We start from the raw sequence: 26,145 nt of genomic DNA, 5'->3' as shown, positions 1-26,145 counted from the left end.
GGAAGACCTTTTAGAACAGAGATAAGGTGAAACTTCATCAGCCAGAGAGTGGTGAATCTATGGAATTCACTGCCACAGAAGACTGTGGAGGCCAGGTGATTGAGTACATTTAGGACTAAGATAGATAGGTTCTTGATTATCAAGGGGATCAAGGGTTATGGGGAGAAAGCAGGAGAATGAGGTTGAGGAACTTATCAACCGTGATTGAATGGTAGAGCAGACTTGATGGGCTGAATGACCTAATTTCTGCCCTATATTTTATAGTCTTATGGAATAGACTGATATGGTGGGCCTACTGGGGGCAGACTGGTAATCTGGATTTTGGGTAAGAGGTAAATGGGGCTGCCTGGATTTGGGAGGATATAAGGTTGGAGGCAATGGGGGCAAGATCTCCAGAGGTAATAAGGTTGGTGACAGACAATGGCTTGTCGTTCAGATATGGGATCATGGTCCGCGGGAGCTAGGAAGGAGTGTCTGAGGGTTGACGTTAAGCCTCTGCAAGGTAAAGTTCAGTGCGCCAGACTACAATGGCACCACTCTTGTCAGCATGTTTGATAACAAAGTTAGGTTTGACCTGAGAGCGTGAAGTATAGCAATTTCAGAAGGGACAAGTTAAAGTTCACGAGAGGAGCAGAGAAACTGAGACAGCTGATGTTACACTGGGAGTTTTCAATGAAGAAATCAAGGGCAGAGGGAAGGGGTCCAATTAAAGGCTGAATACCGGAGACAGATATCGGTGGGGGTTGGAATCCTGCCCGAAGAAGTGACAGCGGAGATGGGGATGGTGGCAGGAAAACAGTTCAGTGTCATGGGGAACTTGAAATTCATTGAGGTTATGAAGCTGAGTCCTTTGCTAAGGACAGTACGTTCAGCCTCAGAGAGGGGAAGGTCTGGAGGTATGGCAAGAACACAGCAAAGGCTGGGGTTGAGGGGTGTGACCTCTGGGGGACAGAAAGAGATAGCACCCGAGGGCTGGAATGGGGTGGGTGTTAAGGGCCGGTAAGGGATTAGTTCTGTGTGATGGGAGGGGATGGAGTCCGAGAGGTGGAAAGGGAAGTGCGGCTCAGGATGGATGTTAGAATCCATAAATTTTTGGAGCTTGCGTGCCTTGATGAGCAAAAGAATGAGGAAAATGTCTTTTATTGAGGCGACAGATGACACAAAGGATGCATTGAAACTGGGGACCTGAGCAGCTTTGGAAGAAGATAAGTCGATGTTGCTGTGGAGTGAAATTGAGTGTGCATGTAGGATGGTGCATAGTGCTAGTCGTGGATCGCAGAATGCTGCACTTTCTTCCTTTCGTTGACCTCTCTGTCTCCATTACAGCAATAAACTGTCCGCTGCCATCCACTAAAAGCCACTAACTCCCATAGCTAAGGTAGTTCTGCTATAATGTGTTTTTCATTAACGCAAATTGGCTGTAACGTAATTAATAAATAGTGGATGCTGTTTGGGTAATGTGAGCTTTCTGCTGTGCAAGTGTAGCAATTTTCTACAGCAATTTCCCTTTAACATGATTTTCTGTAGCGTGAGGTCACACATGAACGCAACTATTGCATTACAGGAGAACTACCTGTACCTTCACTACAGGTCTTCCCACCCCACATCCTGCAAGGATTCTATCCCATTCTCCCAGTTCCTTTGCCTACGTCATATCTGGCCGGATGATGCCACCTTCCAGAACAGCGCTGCTGACGTGGCTTCCTTATTCCATAACCATGGCTTCTGATCCACTGTGATTGACAGACCCATAACCGCATCCGACCTATCACCCGAGCTTTTGCCCTTGTACCTTCCCATCGCTCACAACAGTGTGATCCGGTTGCCCCTTATTCCCACTTTTCATCCCATCAGCCTCTGCATTCAAAGGATCATTCGCTGTCATTTCAGACAACTCCAACAGAACGTCACCACCAAATACACCTTCCCCTCACTCTCCTCATCTGCATTTTGCAGGTATTGTTCCCTCTAGGACACCTAATCCATTCCTCGACACCAACACCACATTCCTCCCCTCAAATTTTCCACGGCACCTTCCCATGTAACCACATCTGCCCCCACGTCCTCCCTGCTCACCATCCAAGGGCCTAAACAGTCTTTCCAGGTGAAGCAGCATTTCACCTGTACCTACTCCAACCTGTTGTATTGTATTCACTGCACCCAATGTGGCCTACTCTTTATTGGGGAAACTAAATGCAGACTAGGTGACTGCTTTGCAGATCATCTCCCGTCCGTATGCGAGCATGACCTTCAGTAGCCAGTCATTTTAACATAACGTCCTGTTTCCCTGCCTACTTGTTTGTCCTCTGCATGCTGCAATACTCTAGCAAATCATAGCGAAAACTGGAGAAGCAACATCTCCTCTTCTGATTAGGCACTTTAGAGCCTTCTGGAGTTAATATAGAGTTCAATAACTTCAAATTCTTTCCCTTTCTTTTAGCTTTGCTTGTTACATTCTGTTACCATGTCCTCTCTTTCCTCCCCTCTCCTTCATTGAGACTGACTGACTGATTGACTGACTGACTGTTTTTTCCCAGGCAGTCAGACAGACAATTGTTCTGCAGTTCTCGTGTTCCGATCACTTAATCTGAACTATTGGTATCCTTTCTTCGCCAACACTCCAAACCACTGCCACCACGCAACCCCTACCCCCCACCCTACCCACACTGTTGCATAAATGCTGCCTTCATATTTCACTTCACCTCAGAGGAAGAGTCATCTAGAGTTGCAATGTTAGTTGCGTTCTCTCCATGGATGCAGCCTGACATACTATGATCTCCAGCATTTTCTGTTTTCAGTGCAGTTTCCAGTATCTTCAATAATTTGCCCCTAGCTAATGGTGTTGCTTGATGGTTATACATTGTCACGATTCTTGCCCTTCTTTGAATGGTGCCAAGTCATTATTTCTCCTTACCTGAACTGGTGGATAGCACCTGAACAAAGCAACATTTCCTGAAGTGAAGTGAATTGAATTGAATTGACAGCTAAGATTTGGTGCCCTGGAATTGGTCTTCACTGGGACCTTGTGACTTGGAGGAGTCATGACTGAGTCAAACTGACAGTGAAGAGGGAAGGTAATTTTGGGGCAAGGGTGAGAAGAATTAGGAGATTTTAAAGTAAGAAATAAGCCTAGGAATTGTTCTTCAATGGCAAGGGATAATCTAAATTTGTTCAATTTTGTATTGTTAGACTTAGAAGTAACATGATTCATGCTGGTTAGAAATGTGGTTTGTTCTGGAACCTCAGATTTGGAGCAATTCTGCTCATTAAACCAACTAACAGGTTGCAGTAATGTTCTTAGATGACTCAGCTAGATTTTAATAAGATCTTTGACTGATCTGTTGTGATAGCCATAATTAGCTTCAACCGAACAATCAGTGAGTACTGTTGGAACATGATCCTATTAGTTGTATATATCTGGAGGGTGTGTTCAATCTATTTTACACAGAAGTGAAAATAATCAATGTTGTTTTTCAGCGAAACTCCAGTCCTACTTTAAGCGATGAGAAAGATGGAAGCCTAACAGAAATGTTACTTCAAAATGAACTCAAGGTTGGTTGTACATTGTCTGAGAAAAAATTTACCTGGTCATTTGGTAATCCAGAGCTTGAGTATTGCTGTAACATTTTATTGAAGCTTTTTATCTTGCAATCAGGACAAAATGCATGAAATAACAAATAACTAAATGTATGAGTGGTAGCATAAATCTTAGATGCCAGTACGGTGCTAGCTATGTAGGCCATAAGTCCCACTGATGGATTGTAATAAAACGATATATTCCTTTTTTCATTTGCAATAATCAAAGCACTGACTGTACTCAATGAGTCCAGGCTTGCAAAACACGCAACCCAGTGGTCAACATTACATGTGATTTTGCAGTTGTAGGCATTTGCAAAACAATCCTGTCTGTGTGAAGAATTACATTGATAATTAGTTTGGAATTGTCAGTCAAGCTGACAGTGAAGTGCACTCACATGTACTAGAAGCTACATGTATTAATACACAGGGCCATGTTCTTTGCGGCAGAAAGAATGTGTTCATGCACTGTTGTAACTCCTAGGCACCTGCCAGTCTTCAGTTTTAGTCTTCCCAGCACTTTTTGTCTGGTGATGGTGATTGTTTTAAGTTCCTCTCTCCATTTCATTTCTTGATTCTCAAGTATATTTTGCAAATTTTCCAAGTCTTTCATAGGGAAGTTAGACACAATACACCTATCCAATACCTATGCCATTTCCTTGTCTTCCACTATCAATTACCCAATACCCTCTCTGTGCAGAACCAACACTAGATTGAGTTGTTCTTTTCACTTGCAAATCCTTTTAGAACCTCTTACTACCTGATTTCATTTTATCATCAATTTTCCTTTCTCCCTGTTTTTTGTTTTAGCCATTCTTTGACTATTTATAAAATCTGACCTATCTTCTGATCTGGTGTCACAGATGATGCATTCTTCTCAAAGAACCTTTCTCACTGAGATAAATCTTTGCTGAGAGTCATTACATTGCTCCTTAAGACTCTGCCACTGCATTTCCATCTACTATCGTAGATTTCCACTTCACTTCAGCTAGATCTGCCTTTGTACTCTTTAAAACTAGCTTTATTTACTAGATTTAAAACACTTGTCTTAGATTTACACTTCTTTTAATTCACTCATGGGAATGGGCATCGTTGGCTGGCCAGCATTTATTACCCGTACCTAGTTGCCCATCAATAGGTGGTAGTGAGCTGCCTTCTTGAACTGCTGCAGTCCATGTGCTGTGGGTTGACCCACAATGCCCTTAGGGAGTGAATCCCAGGATCTTGACCCAGTGACAGTGCAGGAACGGCAATATATTTCCAAGTCAGAATGATAAATGCCTTGGAGGAAACTTGCTGGAGGTGGTGTTCATGTGTATCTGTTCCCCTTGTCCATCTCGATGGAAATGGTCCTGGGTTTGCTGTTCTTTGTGAGTTCCTGCGATACATCTTGTAGGTAGTACACATTGCTGCTACTCAGCATCAATGGTGGAGGTAGTTAATGCTTATGGATGTGGGGGCGGTACGGTGGCTCAGTAGTTAGCACTGCAGCTTCACAGCACCAGGGACCAGGTTTGATTCCAGCCTCAGGCGGCTGGCTGTGTGGAGTTTGCACATTCTCCCCGTGTCTGCGTGGGTTTCCTCCCAACGTCCAAAGATGTGCAGGCTAGGTGGATTGGCCATGCTAAATTGCCCGTAGTGTTCAGGGGTGTGTCGGCTGTAGGGTCTGGGTCTTGGTTGGATGTTTCAAGGGGCGGTGTGGACTTGTTGGGCCGAAGGGCCTGTTTCCACACTGTAGGGAATCTAATCTAAACTCTCAGAGCATCCTATCCTTAATCTACACATCCATGAACACTATGGGCAACTTAGCATGGCCAATCCACATAGCCTGCACATCTTTGGACTGTGGGATGAAACCAGAGCACTCAAAGGAAATCCACACAGGCACAGGAGGAGTGTGCAAACTTCACACAGTCACCCAAGGGTGGAATTAAACCCAGGTCCCTGGCACTGTGAGGCAGCAGTGCTAACCACTGAGCCATCATGCTTCCCACTCCCCCGCAACTGAGTCACCGTGCCACCCTTGTCATTGAGGGTTTCCTGGATGATGCCAAGCTTCTTGAGTGTGGTTGGCACTGTGCTTATTCAGGAAAGTGGGGAGTATTCCATCACACTCCTGACTTGTGCCTTGTAGGTTTAGGATGGGCTCTGGGGAGTCAGGAGGTGAGTTACTTACTGTAGTATTCCTAGGTTCTGACCTACTTTTATACCCACTGTATTTATGTAGTGAGACCAATTGAGTTTCTGGTCAGTGGCAGCCCCAAGGATATTGATAATGGGGGATTTTATTAAGGCTTTTGACAAGGTCCCTCATTACGATCACTATATGTGGGATCCACAAGGACTTGGCATGTGTATTCAGAATTGGCTCTTCCAAAGCAGGCAGAAGGCAGTGGTGGAAGGGTGTTTCTCAGTCTGGAGATCTGTGACTAGTGGTGTTCTGCAGGGATCCGTACTGGGACCTCTGCTGTTTGTGATATATATATAAATGACTTGGATGAACATGTACATGGGTAGATCAGTAGGATTGCGGATGATACAAAGATCAGTGGAATTGTGGATAGGATAGAAGGTTGTTAAAGGATACAGTGGGTTATAGATCAGTTGAAGACATGGGCGGAGAAATGGCAGATGGAGTTTAATCCAAGAAAATGTGCAGTGCAAAACTTCAGGAGATAAAATGTTAAGGAAGAGTATACAGTTAATGGCAGGACCCTGAACAACAGGGATCTTGGGGGGTGGGGGGGGGGCGGGGTTCAAGTCCATACTTCCTTGAAAGTGGCCATGCAAGTAGATCCTGTGGTAAAGAAGGTGTATGGAATGCTTGCCTTCATTGGTCAAAGAATTAAATACAAGAGTCAGGATGTCATCTTGTAGCTTTACAAGACTTTGGTCAGGCCGCCACATTACAGAAAGGACATGGAGGCTGTGGGGAGGTACAGAATTGGTTTGCCAGGATGTTGCCTGGATTAGAGGATGTGATCTATATGGAGAGGCAGGAAATGTTTAGGTTGTTTTCTGTAGAGTAGTGCAGGCTGAGGGGAAACTTGATAGAACTCTGTAAAATTATGAGATGCATAGATATGGTTAACAGTCAGAATCTTTGTTTCCCCAGAGTTGAAATGTCTAGTACTAGGAGGTAAGAGGAGGAAGGTGCAAACAAGATGTGAGGAGCAAGTTTTTTTAAAATAATGTGTGGTAGGGATCTGGAACATGCTGCCAGGGGTAGTGGTGAAGGCAGATAAGATGGGGCTTTTAAGGTACTTTTGGATAAGAACACAAATATGCAAGGAATGGAGGGATATGGACTAAAGGTGGCAAAAGCATTTCGCTTAATTTGGCATCATGCTCGGCACAACATTGTGGATCAAAGGGCCCATTCCTGTGCTGTATTGTTCTATATTTTATGATGTGATGGTAACACCATTGAATGTCAAGGGGCAGTGGTTAAATTGTCTGTTATAGGAAATAGTCATTAACTGGCAACTGTGGGACCTGAATACTACTAGTCACTTCTCAGCCAAGCTTGGATATTCTGGATGTAAGTTTGCTCGCTGAGCTGGAAGGTTCGTTTTCAGACGTTTCGTCACCATTCTAGGTAACATCATCGGTGAGCCTCCGGTGAAGCGTTGGTGTTATGTTTCGCTTTCTATTTATGTGTTTAGGTTTCCTTGGGTTGGTAGTGTCATTTCCTGCATTGGTGATGTCATTTCCTGTGCTTTTTCTCAGAGGATGGTAGATGGGCTCCAAATCAATGTGTTTGTTGATGGAGTTCCGGTTGGAATGCCATGCTTCTAGGAATTCTCGTGCATGTCTCTGTTTGCCTTGTCTTAGGATGGATGTGTTGTCCCAATCAAAGTGGTGTCCTTCCTCATTTGTATGTAAGGATACTAGTGATAGTCGGTCATGTCTTTTTGTGGCTAGTTGATGTTCTTGTATCCTGGTGGCTAGCTTTCTGCCTGTTTGTCCAATGTAGTGTTTGTCACAGTTCTTGCAAGGTATTTTGTAAATGATGTTTGTTTTGCTTGTTGTCTGTATAGGGTCTTTTAAATTCATTAGCTGCTGTTTTAGTGTGTTGGTGGGTTTGTGGGCTGCCCTGATGCCAAGAGGTCTGAGTAGTCTGGCAGTCATTTCCGAGACTTCTTTGATGTAAGGGAGAGTGGTTAAGGTTTCTGGGCACGTTTTGTCTGTTTGTTTGGGTTTGTTGCTGAGAAATCGGTGGACTGTGTTCATTGGGTACCCGTTCTTTTTGGATATGCTGTATAAGTGATTTTCTTCTGCTCTTTGTAGTTCCTCTGTGCTGCAGTGTGTGGTGGCTCGTTGAAATAATGTTCTAATGCAGCTTTGTTTCTGGGTGTTGGGATGGTTGCTTCTGTAGTTCAGTATTGGGTCTGAATGTGTTGTTTTTCTATATACACTGGTTTGAAGTTCCCCATTGAGTGTTCGCTCTACTGTGACATCTAGGAATGGCAGTTTGTTGTTGTTTTCCTCCTCTTTTGTGAATGTTATGCCAGTAAGGGTATTATTGATGGTCTTGAAGGTTTCCTCTAATTTGTTTTGTTTAGTGATGACAAAGGTGTCATCTACGTAGCGGACCCAAAGTTTGGGTTGGATGATTGGCAGAGCTGTTTGTTTGAGTCTCTGCATTACTGCCTGTGCCATGAACCAAAATCAGGGTTCCACACGCACAAGAATTCCTAGAAGCATGGCATTCCAACTGGAACTCCATCAACAAACACATTGATTTGGAGCCCATCTACCACACTCTGAGAAAAAGAACAGGAAATGACATCACCAACACAGGAAATGACATCAACACAGGAAATGACACCACCAACCCAAGGAAACCTAAACATATAAATAGAAAGTGGAACATAACACCAGCGCTTCACCGGAGGCTCACTGATGTTACCTAGAATGGTGACGAAACGTCTGAAAACGAACCTCCCAGCTCAGCAAGCAAACTTACATCTAGAACCTCAACCTGAGTTACAAATCTTCTCAAAACTCACAAGCTTGGATATTGTCCAGGTCTTGTTGCATTTGAACATGAACAGCTTCAGTAAGTGAGGAGTCATAAATGGTGCTGAAAATTGTGCAATAATCAGCAAGCATCCCCACTTCTGACCTTATGATAGATGGAAAATCATTGATAAAACAGCTGAAGATGTTTGGGCCGAGGACACCACCCTGAGGAACTTGTGCAGAGCTGATTGACCTCCAGCAATGACAACTATCTTCCTATGTGCCAGGGATGACTCTAATCAGTGGAGAGTTTGCCCCCTGATTCCAGTTTTGCTATAAATCTTTAGTGCTGCACTTAATCAAAAGCAGCTTTAATGTCAAGTGCTATTGCTCTGAACTCATCTAAGGAATTAAGCTCTTTTGTCAATGTTGTTAAGTGGCCCTGGCAGGCCCAAACTGGGCATCACTGAGAATGAGCTACTTGATACACTGTTGATGACATCTTCTATCACGTTACTAATGATTGAGAGTAGACTGATGGAGCGGCAATTGACCGCTTTGGATTTGTCCTACTTTTCATGTACAAGACATACCTGGGCAATTTTCTACATTGTTGGGTAGATGCCAGTGTTGTAACTGTACTGGAAGAGCTTGGTTAGGGGAGTGGTAAGTCCTGGAGGACAAGTCTTCAGTACTGGGTATCACAGCTACAGAAGCTTCCATTGTCGAGGAAGATCTGCCTACTGAGTCAGTATGGGTGGAAATTAGGAACAGCAAGGGAGTAGTCACCTCGTTAGGGGTTTACTACAGGCCCCCCAATAGCAGCAGGGAGATTGTAGAAAGCATAGGTCGACAGATTTTGGAAAAGTGTGGACGCAGTAGGGTTGTTGTAATGGGTGACTTTAACTTTCCTAATATTGATTGGAACCTCCTTCGAGCAGAAGATTTGAATGGAGCTGTTTTTGTAAGGTGTGTTCAGGAGGGTTTCCTAACGCAGTACGTTGACAGGCCGACGAGGGGAGAGGCCATTCTAGACTTGGTGCTCGGAAACGAGCCGGGGCAGGTATCAGATCTTGTGGTGGGAGAGCATTTTGGTGATAGTGACCATAACACTCTCTCATTCTACATAGCTATGGAGAAGGAGAGGATTAGGCAGAATGGGAGGATATTTAATTGGGGAAGAGGAAACTATGATGCGATTAGACACGAGTTAGGAAGCATGGACTGGGAGCAGTTGTTCCATGGTAAGGGAACTATAGACATGTGGAGATGGTTTAAGGAACAGTTGTTGGGAGTGATGAGTAAATATGTCCCTCTGAGACAGGCAAGACGGGGTAAGATAAAGGAACCTTGGATGACGAGAGCGGTGGAGCTTCTAGTGAAAAGGAAGAAGGTAGCTTACATAAGGTGGAGGAAGCTAGGGTCAAGTTCAGCTAGAGAGGATTACATGCAGGCAAGGAAGGAGCTCAAAAATGGTCTGAGGAGAGCCAGGAGGGGGCACGAGAAAGGCTTGGCAGAAGGAATCCGGGAAAACACAAAGGCATTTTACACTTACGTGAGGAATAAGAGAATGGTCAAAGAAAGAGTAGGGCCGATCAGGGATAGCATAGGGAACTTGTGTGTGGAGCCTGAGGAGGTAGGGGAAGCCCTAAATGAGTTTTTTGCTTCTGTCTTTACGAAAGAAACGACCTGTGTAGTGAATGAAACCTTTGAAGAGCAGGTGTGCATGCTGGAATGGATAGAGATAGAGGAAGCTGATGTACTGAAAATTTTGTCAAACATTAAGATTGACAAGTCGCCAGGCCCGGATCAGATTTGTCCTCGGCTGCTTTGGGAAGCGAGAAATGCAATTGCTTCGCCACTTGCGAAGATCTTTGCATCCTCGCTCTCCACTGGAGTCGTACCTGAGGACTGGAGAGAGGCAAATGTAATTCCTCTCTTCAAGAAAGGAAATAGGGAAATCCCCGGCAATTATAGACCGGTAAGTCTCACGTCTGTCGTCTGCAAGGTGTTAGAAAGGATTCTGAGGGATAAGATTTATGACCATCTGGAAGAGCATGGCTTGATCAAATACAGTCAACACGGCTTTGTGAGGGGTAGGTCATGCCTTACAAACCTTATCGAGTTTTTTGAGGATGTGACTAGTAAGGTTGATGAGGGTCAAGCTGTGGATGTGGTGTATATGGACTTCAGTAAGGCATTTGATAAGGTTCCCCATGGAAGGCTCATTCAGAAGGTCAGGAGGAATGGGATACAGGGGAACTTAGCTGCTTGGATACAGAATTGGCTGGCCAACAGAAGACAGCGAGTGGTAGTAGAAGGAAAATATTCTGCCTGGAAGTCAGTGGTGAGTGGGGTTCCACAGGGCTCTGTCCTTGGGCCTCTACTGTTTGTAATTTTTATTAATGACTTGGACGAGGGAATTGAAGGATGGGTCAGCAAGTTTGCAGACGACACAAAGGTCGGAGGTGTCGTTGACAGTGTAGAGGGCTGTTGTAGGCTGCAGCGGGACATTGACAGGATGCAGAGATGGGCTGAGAGGTGGCAGATGGAGTTCAACCTGGATAAATGCGAGGTGATGCATTTTGGAAGGTCGAATTTGAAAGCTGAGTACAGGATTAAGGATAGGATTCTTGGCAGCGTGGAGGAACAGAGGGATCTTGGTGTGCAGATACATAGATCCCTTAAAATGGCCACCCAAGTGGACAGGGTTGTTAAGAAAGCATATGGTGTTTTGGCTTTCATTAACAGGGGGATTGAGTTTAAGAGTCGTGAGATCTTGTTGCAGCTCTATAAAACTTTGGTTAGACCGCACTTGGAATACTGCGTCCAGTTCTGGGCGCCCTATTATAGGAAAGATGTGGATGCTTTGGAGAGGGTTCAGAGGAGGTTTACCAGGATGCTGCCTGGACTGGAGGGCTTATCTTATGAAGAGAGGTTGACTGAGCTCGGTCTCTTTTCATTGGAGAAAAGGAGGAGGAGAGGGGACCTAATTGAGGTATACAAGATAATGAGAGGCATAGATAGAGTCGATAGCCAGAGACTATTTCCCAGGGCAGAAATGGCTAGCACGAGGGGTCATAGTTTTAAGCTGGTTGGTGGAAAGTATAGAGGGGATGTCAGAGGCAGGTTCTTTACGCAGAGAGTTGTGAGAGCATGGAATGCGTTGCCAGCAGCAGTTGTGGAAGCAAGGTCATTGGGGTCATTTAAGAGACTGCTGGACATGCATATGGTCACAGAAATTTGAGGGTGCATCCATGAGGATCAATGGTCGGCACAACATTGTGGGCTGAAGGGCCTGTTCTGTGCTGTACTGTTCTATGTTCTATGTTCTATGTTCTATGTATCTGATTTACCCCTTCACTCAGCATAGCTAGTTAGCTACCAGTGATTGCATATAGGCAGTGTGCCATTTCTAAGTAGATATCCTGCTTCCACCCAGTCTCACCATCAGGATGTTCACTGCTCTAGCAAGACTCTGCCCAGTGGAACAATAGAACTCAGACTGTCACCTAGTGAGAGGCCACACTGCCTGTGCAGGCAAGATGGGCTAAGTGGCCACTCTCTGCAGTTTAAGGTTGTGAGATAAATGCAATTTGCTCAGTCACCCTTAAGCCAATGTAAGAAGTGGGAACAGGAATGGGCTATTCAACCCCTCGAGCCCGCTGTGCCATTCAGATGGATCATGGCAGATGTTGGCATTCTGCTCAACCTGGTGTTTCAGCTGGTAACCACAATGCTCCTAATAATGAAATGTTTATAGTTGATTAGTCCTTCTAATCTGGATCTACTTATAAAATATATAATATACAAACTGAAGCTGCAACAGATGTGTGAGGATGCAATAATAACACTCCACTATCTTAATGATGCAGACCGCATGGCTGTCCCAGTTGTGCATTGTTGAGTGCTTGAAATTTTTTTGAGCTGTTGCTCTGAGAGAAATGTTTGTTATTACGTACATTCCTCCCCTGTATAAAATCTTGCTATGGCACTTTAGAATAGCTAATTCCGCCTAAAGTCCTTTGGGATATATTGAAGAGGTATAATAAAGCACTGTGTCTAAATATTTTGAATATGTAGATTTATTTTTACTTAGATTGCTGGAATCTGTCATTGGAAACTTGAATGCAGACATTTGCTGTTGGCTTTTCACCCTTTAATTGAGGTCAGTGTAAACCAGGGAGGATAAGAATGATTCTGGCACAGGCTTGGAATAGCACCATAAAAACCTAAAGAACAGTGGATGATGTAAATTAGGAACACAAACAGAAGTTGCTGGAAAAACTCAGCTGATCTGGCAGCACCTGTGAAGAAAAAAATCTGAGTTAATGTTTTGGGTCCATTCTGAGGACCAGACCATTTTACAGCCTGCAATCCCTGGCCTTCGTTCCAAGTCTGAAATAGAGTCATAGAGCATAGAGCATAGAGCATGGAACTGTACAGGACAGTACAGGCCCCTCGGCCCAGCAAACTTTTACCCTAAACCAAGGGTCTATCTAACCTCCACTCCTACCTGATGCTATCATCCATACACTTACCTAATAGCTGCTTAAATGCCCTTAATGAGGCCGACTCCACTACCCTCTCCGGCAATGCATTTCATGCCTCGACCACTCTGAGTAAAGAACCTACCTATATCTACCTCTACTCACTTTAAAACTATGCCTCCTCATAATAGCTACCTCCACCCCAGGAAAAAGTCACTGGCTGTCCACTGTATCTATACCTCTGATCATTTTGTACACCTCTCATCATTCTAAAGCAAAAAGCCCAAGCTCTCTCAACCTTTCCTCATAACACCTACCCTCCATTCCAGACAACATCCTGGTAAATCTCCTCTGCACCTTTTCCAAAGCTTTCACATCCTTTCTGCAATGAGGCGACCAGAACTGGACACAATACTGCAGATGTGGGCAAACCAGGGTTTTGCATAGCTCTCCAGATGTGGCCGAACCAAGGTTTTGTCACAGTCGTAGAGTAATACAGCGTGGAAACAGTCACTTTGGCCCAAACTGAGTCACGCTGACCGTGGTCACCACTCACCTGGTCCCAATTGCCTGCGTTTGGTCCATATCCCTCTAAACCCTTCCCATCCATATACTTATCCAAATGTTGCTATTGTACTTTCCACAGCCACTTTTCTGGCAGCTCACTCTTTACATGCACCACCCTCTGCTTGAAGGAGTTGTCCTCAGGTCCTTCTTAAATCTTTCTCCTCTCACCTTAAATCTATGCCATCTAGTTTTCAATTCCCCATCCCTGGAAAAAAGACTATATTAATTTATCCTATCTATGCCCCTCGTGATTTTATTCATCTCAATAAGGTCACTCCTCATTCTCCTACATTCCAAGGAATATGTAAGTCTCACGTCTGTCGTCTGCAAGGTGTTAGAAAGGATTCTGAGGGATAAGATTTATGACCATCTGGAAGAGCATGGCTTGATCAAATACAGTCAACACGGCTTTGTGAGGGGTAGGTCATGCCTTACAAACCTTATCGAGTTTTTTGAGGATGTGACTAGTAAGGTTGATGAGGGTCAAGCTGTGGATGTGGTGTATATGGACTTCAGTAAGGCATTTGATAAGGTTCCCCATGGAAGGCTCATTCAGAAGGTCAGGAGGAATGGGATACAGGGGAACTTAGCTGCTTGGATACAGAATTGGCTGGCCAACAGAAGACAGCGAGTGGTAGTAGAAGGAAAATATTCTGCCTGGAAGTCAGTGGTGAGTGGGGTTCCACAGGGCTCTGTCCTTGGGCCTCTACTGTTTGTAATTTTTATTAATGACTTGGACGAGGGAATTGAAGGATGGGTCAGCAAGTTTGCAGACGACACAAAGGTCGGAGGTGTCGTTGACAGTGTAGAGGGCTGTTGTAGGCTGCAGCGGGACATTGACAGGATGCAGAGATGGGCTGAGAGGTGGCAGATGGAGTTCAACCTGGATAAATGCGAGGTGATGCATTTTGGAAGGTCGAATTTGAAAGCTGAGTACAGGATTAAGGATAGGATTCTTGGCAGCGTGGAGGAACAGAGGGATCTTGGTGTGCAGATACATAGATCCCTTAAAATGGCCACCCAAGTGGACAGGGTTGTTAAGAAAGCATATGGTGTTTTGGCTTTCATTAACAGGGGGATTGAGTTTAAGAGTCGTGAGATCTTGTTGCAGCTCTATAAAACTTTGGTTAGACCGCACTTGGAATACTGCGTCCAGTTCTGGGCGCCCTATTATAGGAAAGATGTGGATGCTTTGGAGAGGGTTCAGAGGAGGTTTACCAGGATGCTGCCTGGACTGGAGGGCTTATCTTATGAAGAGAGGTTGACTGAGCTCGGTCTCTTTTCATTGGAGAAAAGGAGGAGGAGAGGGGACCTAATTGAGGTATACAAGATAATGAGAGGCATAGATAGAGTCGATAGCCAGAGACTATTTCCCAGGGCAGAAATGGCTAGCACGAGGGGTCATAGTTTTAAGCTGGTTGGTGGAAAGTATAGAGGGGATGTCAGAGGCAGGTTCTTTACGCAGAGAGTTGTGAGAGCATGGAATGCGTTGCCAGCAGCAGTTGTGGAAGCAAGGTCATTGGGGTCATTTAAGAGACTGCTGGACATGCATATGGTCACAGAAATTTGAGGGTGCATCCATGAGGATCAATGGTCGGCACAACATTGTGGGCTGAAGGGCCTGTTCTGTGCTGTACTGTTCTATGTTCTATGTTCTACTGTTGCTGGAATGTTGTCAGGACCAATAGCCTTGGCAGTATCCAGCACCTCCAACTGTTTCTTGATATCAGGTAGGTTAATCAAATTGGCTGAAGACTGGCATCTGTGATGTTGGAAACGCTGGAGGAGGCTGAGACAGATCACCCACTCAGTACTTCTGGATTAAGATTACTGTGAATGCTTCAGCCTTATCTTTTGCACTGATCTTTTGGGCTGTTCCATCATTGAGGATAGGGATAATTGTTAAGGTTCCTTCTCCTCCAGGGAGTTGTTTCATTGTTCACCACCATTCACAACTGGATGTGACAGGACTTCAGAACTTAGATCTGTTCTGCAGTAGAATCACTTTGCTCTGTCTATCACTTGCCACTTATGCTGTTTGGCATGCGAGTAATCCTGTTTGGTAGCTTCACCAGGTTGATACCTCATTTTTAGATATGCCGTGGTGCTATTTCTAGCATGCCCTCCTGCACTCGCCTTTGAACCAAGGTTTTTCCCCTGGCTCGATGTAATGGTTGTGTATTGAATATGCCAGGCCATGAGGTTACAGATTGCAGAGTGCAACTCTGCTACTGTTTTTAGATCACAGTGCCTCATGGATGCCCAGTCTTGAGCTGCTAGAGCTGTTTGAAGTCTGTACTCGTTCGCACGGTGATAGTGTTACACAACACGATGGAGTTTATTTTCAATATGAAGGTGCAAATTGGTCTCCACAAGGGCTGTGCGGTGGTCATTCTTACAATGCCTTCATGAAGAGATGCATATATAGCAGGCAGATTGGTCAGCGTGAGGTCAAGTATGTCTTCCCTTCTTGTTGATTCACTCACCACCTGTTGCAGCCCCAGTCTAGCAGCTGTGTCTTTTAGGATTCGACCAGCTCTATGAGTAGTGCTCTTGGTAGTGAACACTGAAATTCCCTTCTCTGAGTACATGCTATGCCCGTACCACCCTACAGTGCTTCCTGCCAGTGTGTTGTTCAAGAATCAGCAGAAGGTTTCCTTACCCATGTTTAACCTGAAGTCATGAGACTTTGTAAAGTCTGAGGACTCCCACGGCAACTCTCTCCTGTCTGTATACCATTGTACCCCCAACTCTGCTGAATCTGCCCTGTTGGTGGGACAAGACGTATCCAAGAATGGTGATGGTGGTGTCTGGGAGTTAGTCATACTCTCAGAATTATACCTTATAGACAATGTCAGTCTCTGAGACAGCTCTCCCAATTTTGGCAGTAGCTCTCATCTGTTAGTAAATAGGACATTTCAGGGCTGACAGGGCTGTTTTTACCATAGTCTGTTCCACTGCCTACATTGATGCTAGGAGACTGTTAGATCTTATTATATTGTTGAGACTTTGTAGCAATGGGAACAACCGAGTGTCTTGTTAGGCTATTACAGAGAGCATTTAAGAGTCAGCCCCATTGCTGTGGGTCTACAGTCACATGTAGACTTGACTGGGTAAAAATATTTCTTTACCTGAAGGACATTAGTGAACCAGATGGGTTTTTGTGACCATCAGCGATGAGTTTATGGTCATCAGATTCTTAATTCTGAATATTTTAAAATTATTGAATCCCTTGAACAATAGTTTCTGGATTAATAGTTTGGTCATAATACCACTAGGCCTTCACCCCCACTTCTCCACTTTAAGCTGAATATAGAGTTTTCTGACCACTGGCATCTAGAGGCTCCTTTATTCTTAGGTATTGAGTAATCCTATTTCATTGCTCATTAATAGGTCCAGAATAGCCTATTCCCTGGTTGGCTGTCTAATGTACTGCTCTAAAAAGATGTTCTATGTACACTGAATGACCTAATTTTCCAGGCTACCTTTTGTCAATCTGAATTGTTCATCCACCTGTAGATTAAAATCACCCATAATTATTACAGAATCTTTCTTATGTACCCCATTCATTTTAGATTAGATTAGATTCCCTACAGTGTGGAAACAGGTCCTTTGGCCCAACAAGTCCACACCGCCCCTTGAAGCATCCCACCCAGACCCATCCCCCCTATAACTCACACACCCCTGAACACTACAGGCAATTTTTAGCATGGCCGATCCACCTAGCCTGCACATCTTTGGACTGTGGGAGGAAACCGGAGCACCCGGAGGAAACCCACGCTGATACAGGGAGAATGTGCAAACTCCACACAGACAGTCGCCCGAGGTGGGAATTGAACCCGGGTCCCTGGTGCTGTGGGGCTGCAGTGCTAACCACTAACCCACCGTGTCGCCCTAAGTTTCTTATAGTAAATTCAGGAACATGAGCATGTGTAACTATTGTAGCTTATACGGTACTCCTGCAAGTGACCTCTTATCTTTGCCATGTCTGTGTCTGCCCTAACTAATTCTACATCTTGCTCATTTGAGCAAAGGTAATCTCTATCTCCTTTATTAAAGAAATCCTTAATAAACAGAGCGACCTCACCACCATTTTTGTTTTTTTTGGTTCCTGTATATACTAAATATCAAATACCTTTGAATAGTCAGCTCCCGAACTTGGTCACCCTACAACCATGATTCTACAATGGCTATTAGATCATATACGCTTATTTGAGTCTTGGCTAATAATCATTCATTTTGCTATGAAAGTTACGTGCAGAGCCTTTATATAACTTACCAAATGCTGGTTCCAGCATGGCTGAGGTAAAGAGCCCCCTGTGACTCCCACACCAGCCTTTGAGACACATTTTATTCATTCACTGGGAAGGCCAGCATTTATTGCCTATCCCTCATTGTCCAAAGGACAGCTAAGAGTGGGTCTGGAAGGAAATATAGGCCAGACCAGGTAAGGACAGCAGTTTCTTTCCCGAAAGGACATCAGTGACACACGTGGGCTTTTCTGACAATCAGCAATTTTAATTACATATTTTTATGAATTCAAATTCCGCCAGTCAGGTTTGAACCCAGGACCCCAGAACGTTTCCTTGGTCTCTGGATTAACAGACTAGCCACCGCTAATCAGACCATCTATAGCTTCCTCCAGATCATTTATGTATGTTCACATGGTGTGAATGAATTTTAAAAAAATACTCTAAGGACTCAACAATGAAGGCAAGCGTGCCAAATGCCTTTTTAACCATCATGTGATGCAAATTTCAAACAATTACATACCTGCACCCCTAGGTTCCCTGTTCTACAACACAACCCAAAGTCCTACCATTAATTGTATAAGCATTACTTTTGTTTGTTGTATCAAAGTACAATACCTCACATTTATCCAGTTTGAACTCCATCTGCCACTTCTCACCCATTGACCCATTTAATCAAGATCCCTTTGTGATCTTTGAAAACTTTCTTCGCCGTCTACTGTGCCACCAATTTTAGTGTTTTCTACAAACTTACTAACCATGCTTTTTATATTCTCATCCAAATTATGTATATAAATGACAAACAAAAGAGGACCCAGAACCGATGCCTGTGGAACACGGCAGGTCACAGGCCTACAGCCCTAAAAGCTACCCCTCACTGTTATCACTATCTCCTCTAAATGAGCCAATTATGTCTGCAATTGGCCAGCTCACCCTGAATCCCATGTAACTTTACTAGTTAGTCTACCATGTAGAACCTTGTTGAAGGTTTTACTAAAATCCAAATAAATGTCTACTGCTTGGTCATCCTCAGTCTTTTGGGTAAGTTCCTCAAAAAACTCAATCAAGTATGTGAGACATGATTTTCCTCACACAAAACCATGCTGACTATCCCTAGTCAATTTTTCCCTCTCTAAATGTCCATAAATCCTATCTTTTGTAATGACCTCCAACAAGTTACCCACATCTGAAGTCAAACTCACGGGTTTGTAGTTCCCTGGTTTCTGCTTACAACCTTTCTTAAACAAAGATACAACATTAGCCACCCTCCAGTCATCATGGATCTCACCAGTAGTACTAGATGATGCACATGGTCTAGCAACTTGCTCCCTTATTTCCCACGACATTCTGGGATTCATTAGATCAGGTCCTGGAAATTTATCCACCTTTATATTCTCTAAACTCTTTCCCGAACTTCCTCTTTTGGCAACTGTTTTCACAGCCAACCCATTTTCTCCTACTTATGGTCCACATAATCAGCCTTTCTCCTTTGCTGGCATACCATTATTCACTGTTTATTTGCATAAATGCTATTCTCTGCCCCCAGTTTTCAGCATAAATATCACCTGTGCTTAGCTAATATGAGTTTGGAAGAAGAGTCACTGGAACCGAAATATTGATTGTGCTTTCTCTTCTCAGATGCTGCCAGACTGCTGAGTTTCTCTAGCAGTTTCATTTTTTAAAATTTCATTTCATCGAAGGCAGTTCAGGGAAGGTTCACAAGGTTGATCCCTAATATGGAGGGATTGTCTTATGAGCAAAGGTTAGATAGATTGTAAATCTACTCACTGGAGTTTAAAAGAATGAGAAGTGATTTCATTGAAACATATAGGATTCTTAAAGGTCAATGCTAAGAGGATGCTGTCCCTCATGGGAGAGTCTAAGACTCAAGGGCATTGTCTCAGAATGCCTTTATTCTGTTTCAGACTGAGATGTAAAATAATTTCTTCTCTCAGAGGGTTGAGAGTCTTTGGAACTCCTTACCTCAGAGAAATGCGGGGACATAGTCCCTGTTTGTATTAAGTCTTGGATAGATAAATTCTGGATCAGTAGGGGAATCAAGGATTGGGAGGAAGATGTGGAAAAGTGGAAGTGAGGAGTGTTAGGTTAGCCATGATCCTATTTAATGGCAGAGCTGGATCTTGCAGCCTACTCCTGTTCTTATTTCTTAATTTCTTATGGTGAAGCATGACCCTTGCTGAGAGGTGTGTGCAATAGCAGATTTAGAATGAGTGTAAAATATCAGAGAGAAGATGGTGGCACTTACACTGGTGGCATGGAGGGGTTATTGACCTCTTCCTATATTGCATTCCACCAGGCAGCTAAGAATGCTGTAACCTGGGTGTCAACCTAGGACTAGGTTGGTTTATTGTCGTCGTCTCTGCTGCTGGTCCTTAGTGAAGAGGATGTCCTGCACCTGCACCATCCCAGCAGGACCTCCATGTTTGTGCCCACAAGGCACGGTGCGAAGTTTTCCCCAGTGAAAGCTTTTCCACACTGATGACACTTGTCCAAGTACTTTAGGCTTTTAAAGATGTTGTTGGCATAAAGGATGCTGATATTACAGTGATATCTGTGGAGTGGTGCATTATATGGTAAATGAGGCTAGAATTGGATGTGAGGGATACCATAGGGATGGAGTAGTTAGTTAATGAGGTAAGTTGGTAAGATATGATGAGAAAACTTCCTGGGTCTTCCTGTGGCAAGAATTCTTCCAAAAAGCCTGAAACAACACTTGGCCAAAAAACCTAAGATTCAGTCCCAAATTTTTTCAGGAAGTGCGTTCCAGAGACACCACCTCATCTTTCATAAATGAGGGATCCTTAGCTTTCGAATCTCCTACAAGTGAAAACATTCTCTTGATATGCACACGGTACATGTTAATGACCTGAAACTTGTTGCCTACATTGGTACGGGGGCGAGAGCGAGAGAGAGAGAGAGATGTCAGGAGGTTATTATCAATGATTTACAAGGGAAATTAGATGGGCACTAGATCAAAATAAATTCTCAGGGCAATCGTGATTGGTGGCGTTTGGGGGTGGGAATAACTGGATTGTTCCACAGACAGCAAGCATGAACTTGATAGGCTGAATAGACATTCCTGTGCTGTAAATCATTCTATAGCTCTTACCATTAAGACATACATAAAATGCTAAGGCGCTGAAAGTCTAGGCAGTTTGTCTGAATATCTTTTGACTGTCTGTGTGGAGTTTGCACATTCTCCCTCTGTCTGCGTGCGTTTCCTCCGGGTGCTCTGATTTCTTCCCACAGTCCAAAGATGTGCAGGCTAGGTGGATTGACCATGCTAAATTGCCAATAGTATTCAGGGAGGTATAGATTAGGTGGATTATAGGGGGAATGGATCTGGGTGGGATGCTTTGCGAGTCAGTGTGGACTTGTTGGACTAAAGGGCCTGTTTCCACACTGCAGGGATTCTATGATCTATGATGAACTTCCTAGTTATTACAACCTATTACATAAAGTATCCAATTAAGGCTGTATTCTAATGTTGTAGATTAGATAGCACCATACTGTTGTTATTTCTCTTTGTGATTACACTGTTGATATGTGATACAGACTTCAGTGCATTAATATAAAGTTTAATGTAACTTTGATGAAATACAGAGGCCATGAATTGCTGTGATCTGTCTCAGGTGGACCAGCTTACCAAAGATTGGACGGACAGATGGACAGACACAAAAGCAATCATGGAGGAATACTATGTGGATATAAACCGAGGAAAAGCAGGAGTGATTGTTGCCTCCCAGTTACCTCATTTAATAGCAGTGGATGAAGATATATTAAGTACAGGTGTTGCTCTCTACCATCTTAGGGTAAGATTTAAGATGTGTTTTAAGTTGATTTATTATTTATTTAATTACTTTAAAATTACATGGATTCATCAATTAATATTTTCTGGCCCTCTCCTTCTCAAAGATCCCTGTACACGTTTTCTTGACTAGTAGGTTACCTGCTTCTATGCTTATGTTACTACGGATCAGGCAATGGAAATGTAAGTGGACACTTTCAGTTTTGATGGGCTTATTTTGTGCTGGCCTGCCTCATAGTTTTCCTAGCTGTGAATAATTATAAAGTTGGGGATTTGCCTTATGATTCCATAGAGAAACATTTTGTCACATTCCCAATGAGACCTCTTTAGCTAAATGGCTAAGGTTCACAGTGAGGAACACTAGCAAGATTGAGAAGAATAAAGTACAACAGTGGTCAGTTGAGAACTAATAATTAGCTGACTGCAAGTGTTGTTTTTTTAAAAGCAGCATATTTAACAGGAAGGTAAAGCCTGAGGGCTATGGAGAGTGTTCCAGTCCAGCAAAGGTTTTGCTCGATAAATAAACTACTTTCATGTAGAGGAAATACTGTACCATATTGAATTACAAGTTTGATAAATAACGCTTAATTATGGTATATTGTCTCCTGGAAATGATGAAAAACCAACACATCGTTATAGCACAGAGGGAGGCCATTCACCCCACTTGATCTGCACCTGCTCTCTTTTGGCAAAATTGACCCAGAGCCAAGCCCCCATCGTCTTCCTGTAAACACTTCCTTTGCAGATAATATTCCAATTCTGCCTGAACGCCTCAATTGACCCTGTCTCCATCACACACTCAGGCAGTATTTTCCAAGTCCTAACCACCCCCTGTGTAAAAAAAGTTTCACCTCGTGTATCCATTGGTTCTTTTGCCAGTTAACTTCAGTCCTGCCTTCTTGTGCTTGATCTTTCTGCCACTAGGAGTTATAGAATCAGTTATAGAAAGAGAAATGGTGATGAGCAAAGGATGTGGAAAAGAAAATAGTGTTGATATTTAAAATCATGTTTTAACAATCTCCAACAACAATTCTCCACCTGAAGGAATGAGACTGCATTTAATTGTTCAATTTTGGCAAACATTTGATGGACAATTATTATCATAAATCATATCATATATATGGGACAGCACAGTTGTTCAGTGGGGCAACATGGTGTCTGCATGGGTTTCCTCTGGGTGCTTCAGTTTCCTCCCACAATGCAAAGACGTGCACGCTATGGGAAATTGGCCTTAGGAAATGCAGAGTTACAGGGATAGGGTAATGGGAGTGGGGTTGGGTCTAGGTGGTATCCTCTTTGGACAATCAGTGTGGACTCGACGGCCAAATGGCCTGCTTCCACATTGTAGGGATTCTGTGATGAGGATTCTAAGATCATATATGGGCTTCATTTTATTTATTTCATTGTGATAAAGTTAATGTACATAATGCATAAAATGGATTGGAAAATTAAATCTGTACAAGATGTCATTTCTATGAATGTAACAAAATAATAACTTGTAGTCATTTCCAATTCACAGGATAGCTCTTACTACAAATTGCTGGTGATTTCTATGTTAATAATTGCTTGTGAAATGACAGTAGATTTCTCTCAACTCTTAGATTAATCGGCAAAGTGTTTGATTTTTAAAATTTCTAAATCTTAATCTGTTTGTATAAGTCTATAATAGTGAGTAAGGTGAGGGCAGCTTTTTCTTATGTTTATTCTGTGAATTGTCTCTTGATTGACTTTTAATATTATGATTGATATTAAGTTATCTCAGACCAGTACGTCTGAACAGTAAGACTGTGCAAATGCCGCACTTCTGAACAAAGTGTGCTGTGTTTGATTTTTGATAATTTCTGGAACTATAGATTGCTAAATGGGCAAAAATGTCATTTATGCCAGGATGATGTGCTGTTTCTATCAGAATTGGGAGATAAGGGATAATTTCAATGTTCCTGGAGACTATGTCTGCAGGCAGTGTGTTTGGTTGCAAATCCTATCGGACTGCATGGATTGTTTGGAGCAGCAGTTAGAGGTAATAAGATTAAGGTGTCATGATGGATGGCAGTGACAGGAATATGAGAAGCTGCAGATACAATGAGGTAGATAGTTGACTGCTACGAATGGACCTGAACACCCAGATCTCTCTGAACATCGATTTTCCCCAGGACTTTTCCATTTACTGTATAGTTCGCTCTTGAATTAGATCTTCCAAAATGGATCACCTCGCATTTGTCCGTATTGAACTCCATCTGCCATTTATCCGCCCAACTCTCCAATCTATCTATATTCTCTGCTGTAATCTCTGACAGTCCCCTTCACTATCTGCTACTCTGCCAATCTTCATGTCATCTGCAAACTTGCTAATCAGACCACTTACTCCTTCCTCCAAATCATTTAAGTACATCACAAACAACAGTGGTCTCAGCACAGATCCCTGTGGAACACCACTGGTCACAGGTCTCTAATTTGAGAAACCCCCTTCCACTACTACTGTCTGTCTCCTGTTGCCTAGACAGTTTTTTAGCCATCTAGCTAGCACACCCTGGACCCCATGTGGTTTTACTTTCTCCATCAGCCTGCCATGGGGAACCTTATTAAATGCCTTACTGAAGTCCATGTATATGACATCTACAGCATTTCCCTCATCAATCAACTTTGTCACGTCCTCAAAGAATTTTATTAAGTTGGTAAGATATGACCTTCCCTGCACAAAACCATGTTGTCTATCACTGACAAGCCCATTTTCTTCCAAATGGGAATAGATCCTATCCCCCAGTATCTTCTCCAGCAACTTCCCTACGACTGACGTCAGGTTCACCAGTTAATAATTACCTGGATTATCCCTGTAACCCTTCTTAAATAAGGGGATAACATTAGCAATTCTCCAGTCCTCCGGGACCTCACCTGTGTTTAAGGATGCTGCAAAGCTATCTGTTAAGGCCCCGGCTATTTCTTGTCTCACTTCCCTCAGTAACCTGGGATAGATCCCACCTGGATCTGGGGACTTGTCCGCCTTAATGCCTTTTAGGATACCCAACACTTCCTCTCTCCTTGTGCCAACTTGACCTCGAGTAATCAATCATCTATCCCTAACCTCAACATCCATCATGTCCCTCTCCTTGGTGCATACCGATGCAAAGTACTCATTAAGAATGTCACCCATTTTCTCTGACTCAACGCATAACTTGCCTTCTTTGCCCTTAAGTGAGCCAATCCTTTCTCTAGTTACTCTCTTACTCTTTATATATGAATAAAAGGCTTTGGGATTTTCCTTAACCATGTTTTCCAGCAATATCTCATGCCCTCTCTTAGCCCTCTCAATCCCTCGTTTCAGATTTGCTCTATATTCCTGATATTCTTGCAAAGCTTCGTCTGTCTTCAGTCGCCTAGACCTCATGTATGCTTCCTTTTTCCTCTTGGCTAGTCTCACAATTTCACCTGTCATCCATGGTTCCTTAATCTTGCCATTCTTATCCCTCATTTTCTCTCCTGCACGCTAATCAACCTCTCTTTAAAAGCCTCCCACATATCAAATTTGGATTTACCTTCAAACAGTTTCTCCCAATCTACATTCCCCAGATCCTGCCGAATCTTGGCACAGTTGGCCTTCCCCCAGTTTAGAACTCTTCCTTTAGGACCACTCTCATCTTTGTCCACGAGTATTGTAAACTTACGGAATTGTGGTCACTATTTCCAGAGTAGTCCCCTACTGTAATTTCAAACGCCTGGCCGGGCTCATTCCCCAACACCAGGTCCAGTATGGCCCCTTCCCGAGTTGGACTACATACATACTGCTCTAGAGAACCCTCCTAGATGCTCCTTACGAATTCTGCTCCATCTTGACCCCTAACACTAAGTCAATCCCAGTCAATGTTGGGAAAATTAAAATCTCCCATCCCCACCACCCTGTTACTTCTACACCTTTCCATAATCTGTTTACATATTCGTACCTCTATCTCATGCTCATTGTTGGGAGGCCTGTAGTACAGCCCCAACATTGTTACTGCAGACGAGAGTTGTGCAGAGAATGAGGTAAGACTTATAAATTAAACTGCATTTATTTCATTGCAAGAGGCCTGACAGGTAAGGCACATGAACTTAGGGCAAGGTTGGGAACATGGTACTGGAATATAATAGCTATTACAGAAATATGGCTCAGGGATGAACATGACTGGCAGCGTTACGTTTGGCGTATGGATGCTATAGGCAGGATAAAAAGGGAGACAAGAGAGGAAGGGGAGTGGTATTTTTGGTTAGGGATAACATTATGAATCTTACTAGGGAGGATATTCCTAGGAGGTGTTCTGTGAAGTTATATGGGTTGAACTGAAAAATAAAAATGTTATGATCACCTAGTTAGGATTGTATTATAGGCCTCCCAATAGTGAGCAGAAAATTGAATAGCAAATATGTAAGGAAGTCTCAACTATCTCACATAACAGACTGAGACTGATAGTGTCAAGGGATTGGATGAGGAGGA

General features: G+C 43.4%; 1 protein-coding gene across 1 annotated transcript in view; it reads left to right on the top strand.

Moving 5' to 3' along the window:
* stard9 (StAR-related lipid transfer (START) domain containing 9) overlaps positions 1 to 26,145 on the top strand; it is a 383,628-nt gene that overhangs the window by 193,281 nt on the left and 164,202 nt on the right. The window contains exons 15-16 of the mRNA XM_059649369.1: positions 3,478 to 3,552; positions 21,502 to 21,681. Coding sequence (XP_059505352.1) covers positions 3,478 to 3,552; positions 21,502 to 21,681 — 255 coding nt within the window. The remainder of the gene's footprint in view (positions 1 to 3,477; positions 3,553 to 21,501; positions 21,682 to 26,145) is intronic.

Source organism: Stegostoma tigrinum, chromosome 10, assembly GCF_030684315.1.
Source record: "Stegostoma tigrinum isolate sSteTig4 chromosome 10, sSteTig4.hap1, whole genome shotgun sequence".
Classification (NCBI taxonomy): domain Eukaryota; kingdom Metazoa; phylum Chordata; class Chondrichthyes; order Orectolobiformes; family Stegostomatidae; genus Stegostoma; species Stegostoma tigrinum.
The sequence above is the reverse complement of the archived record's forward strand: the minus strand, read 5'-3'. Positions and strand labels throughout refer to the sequence as shown.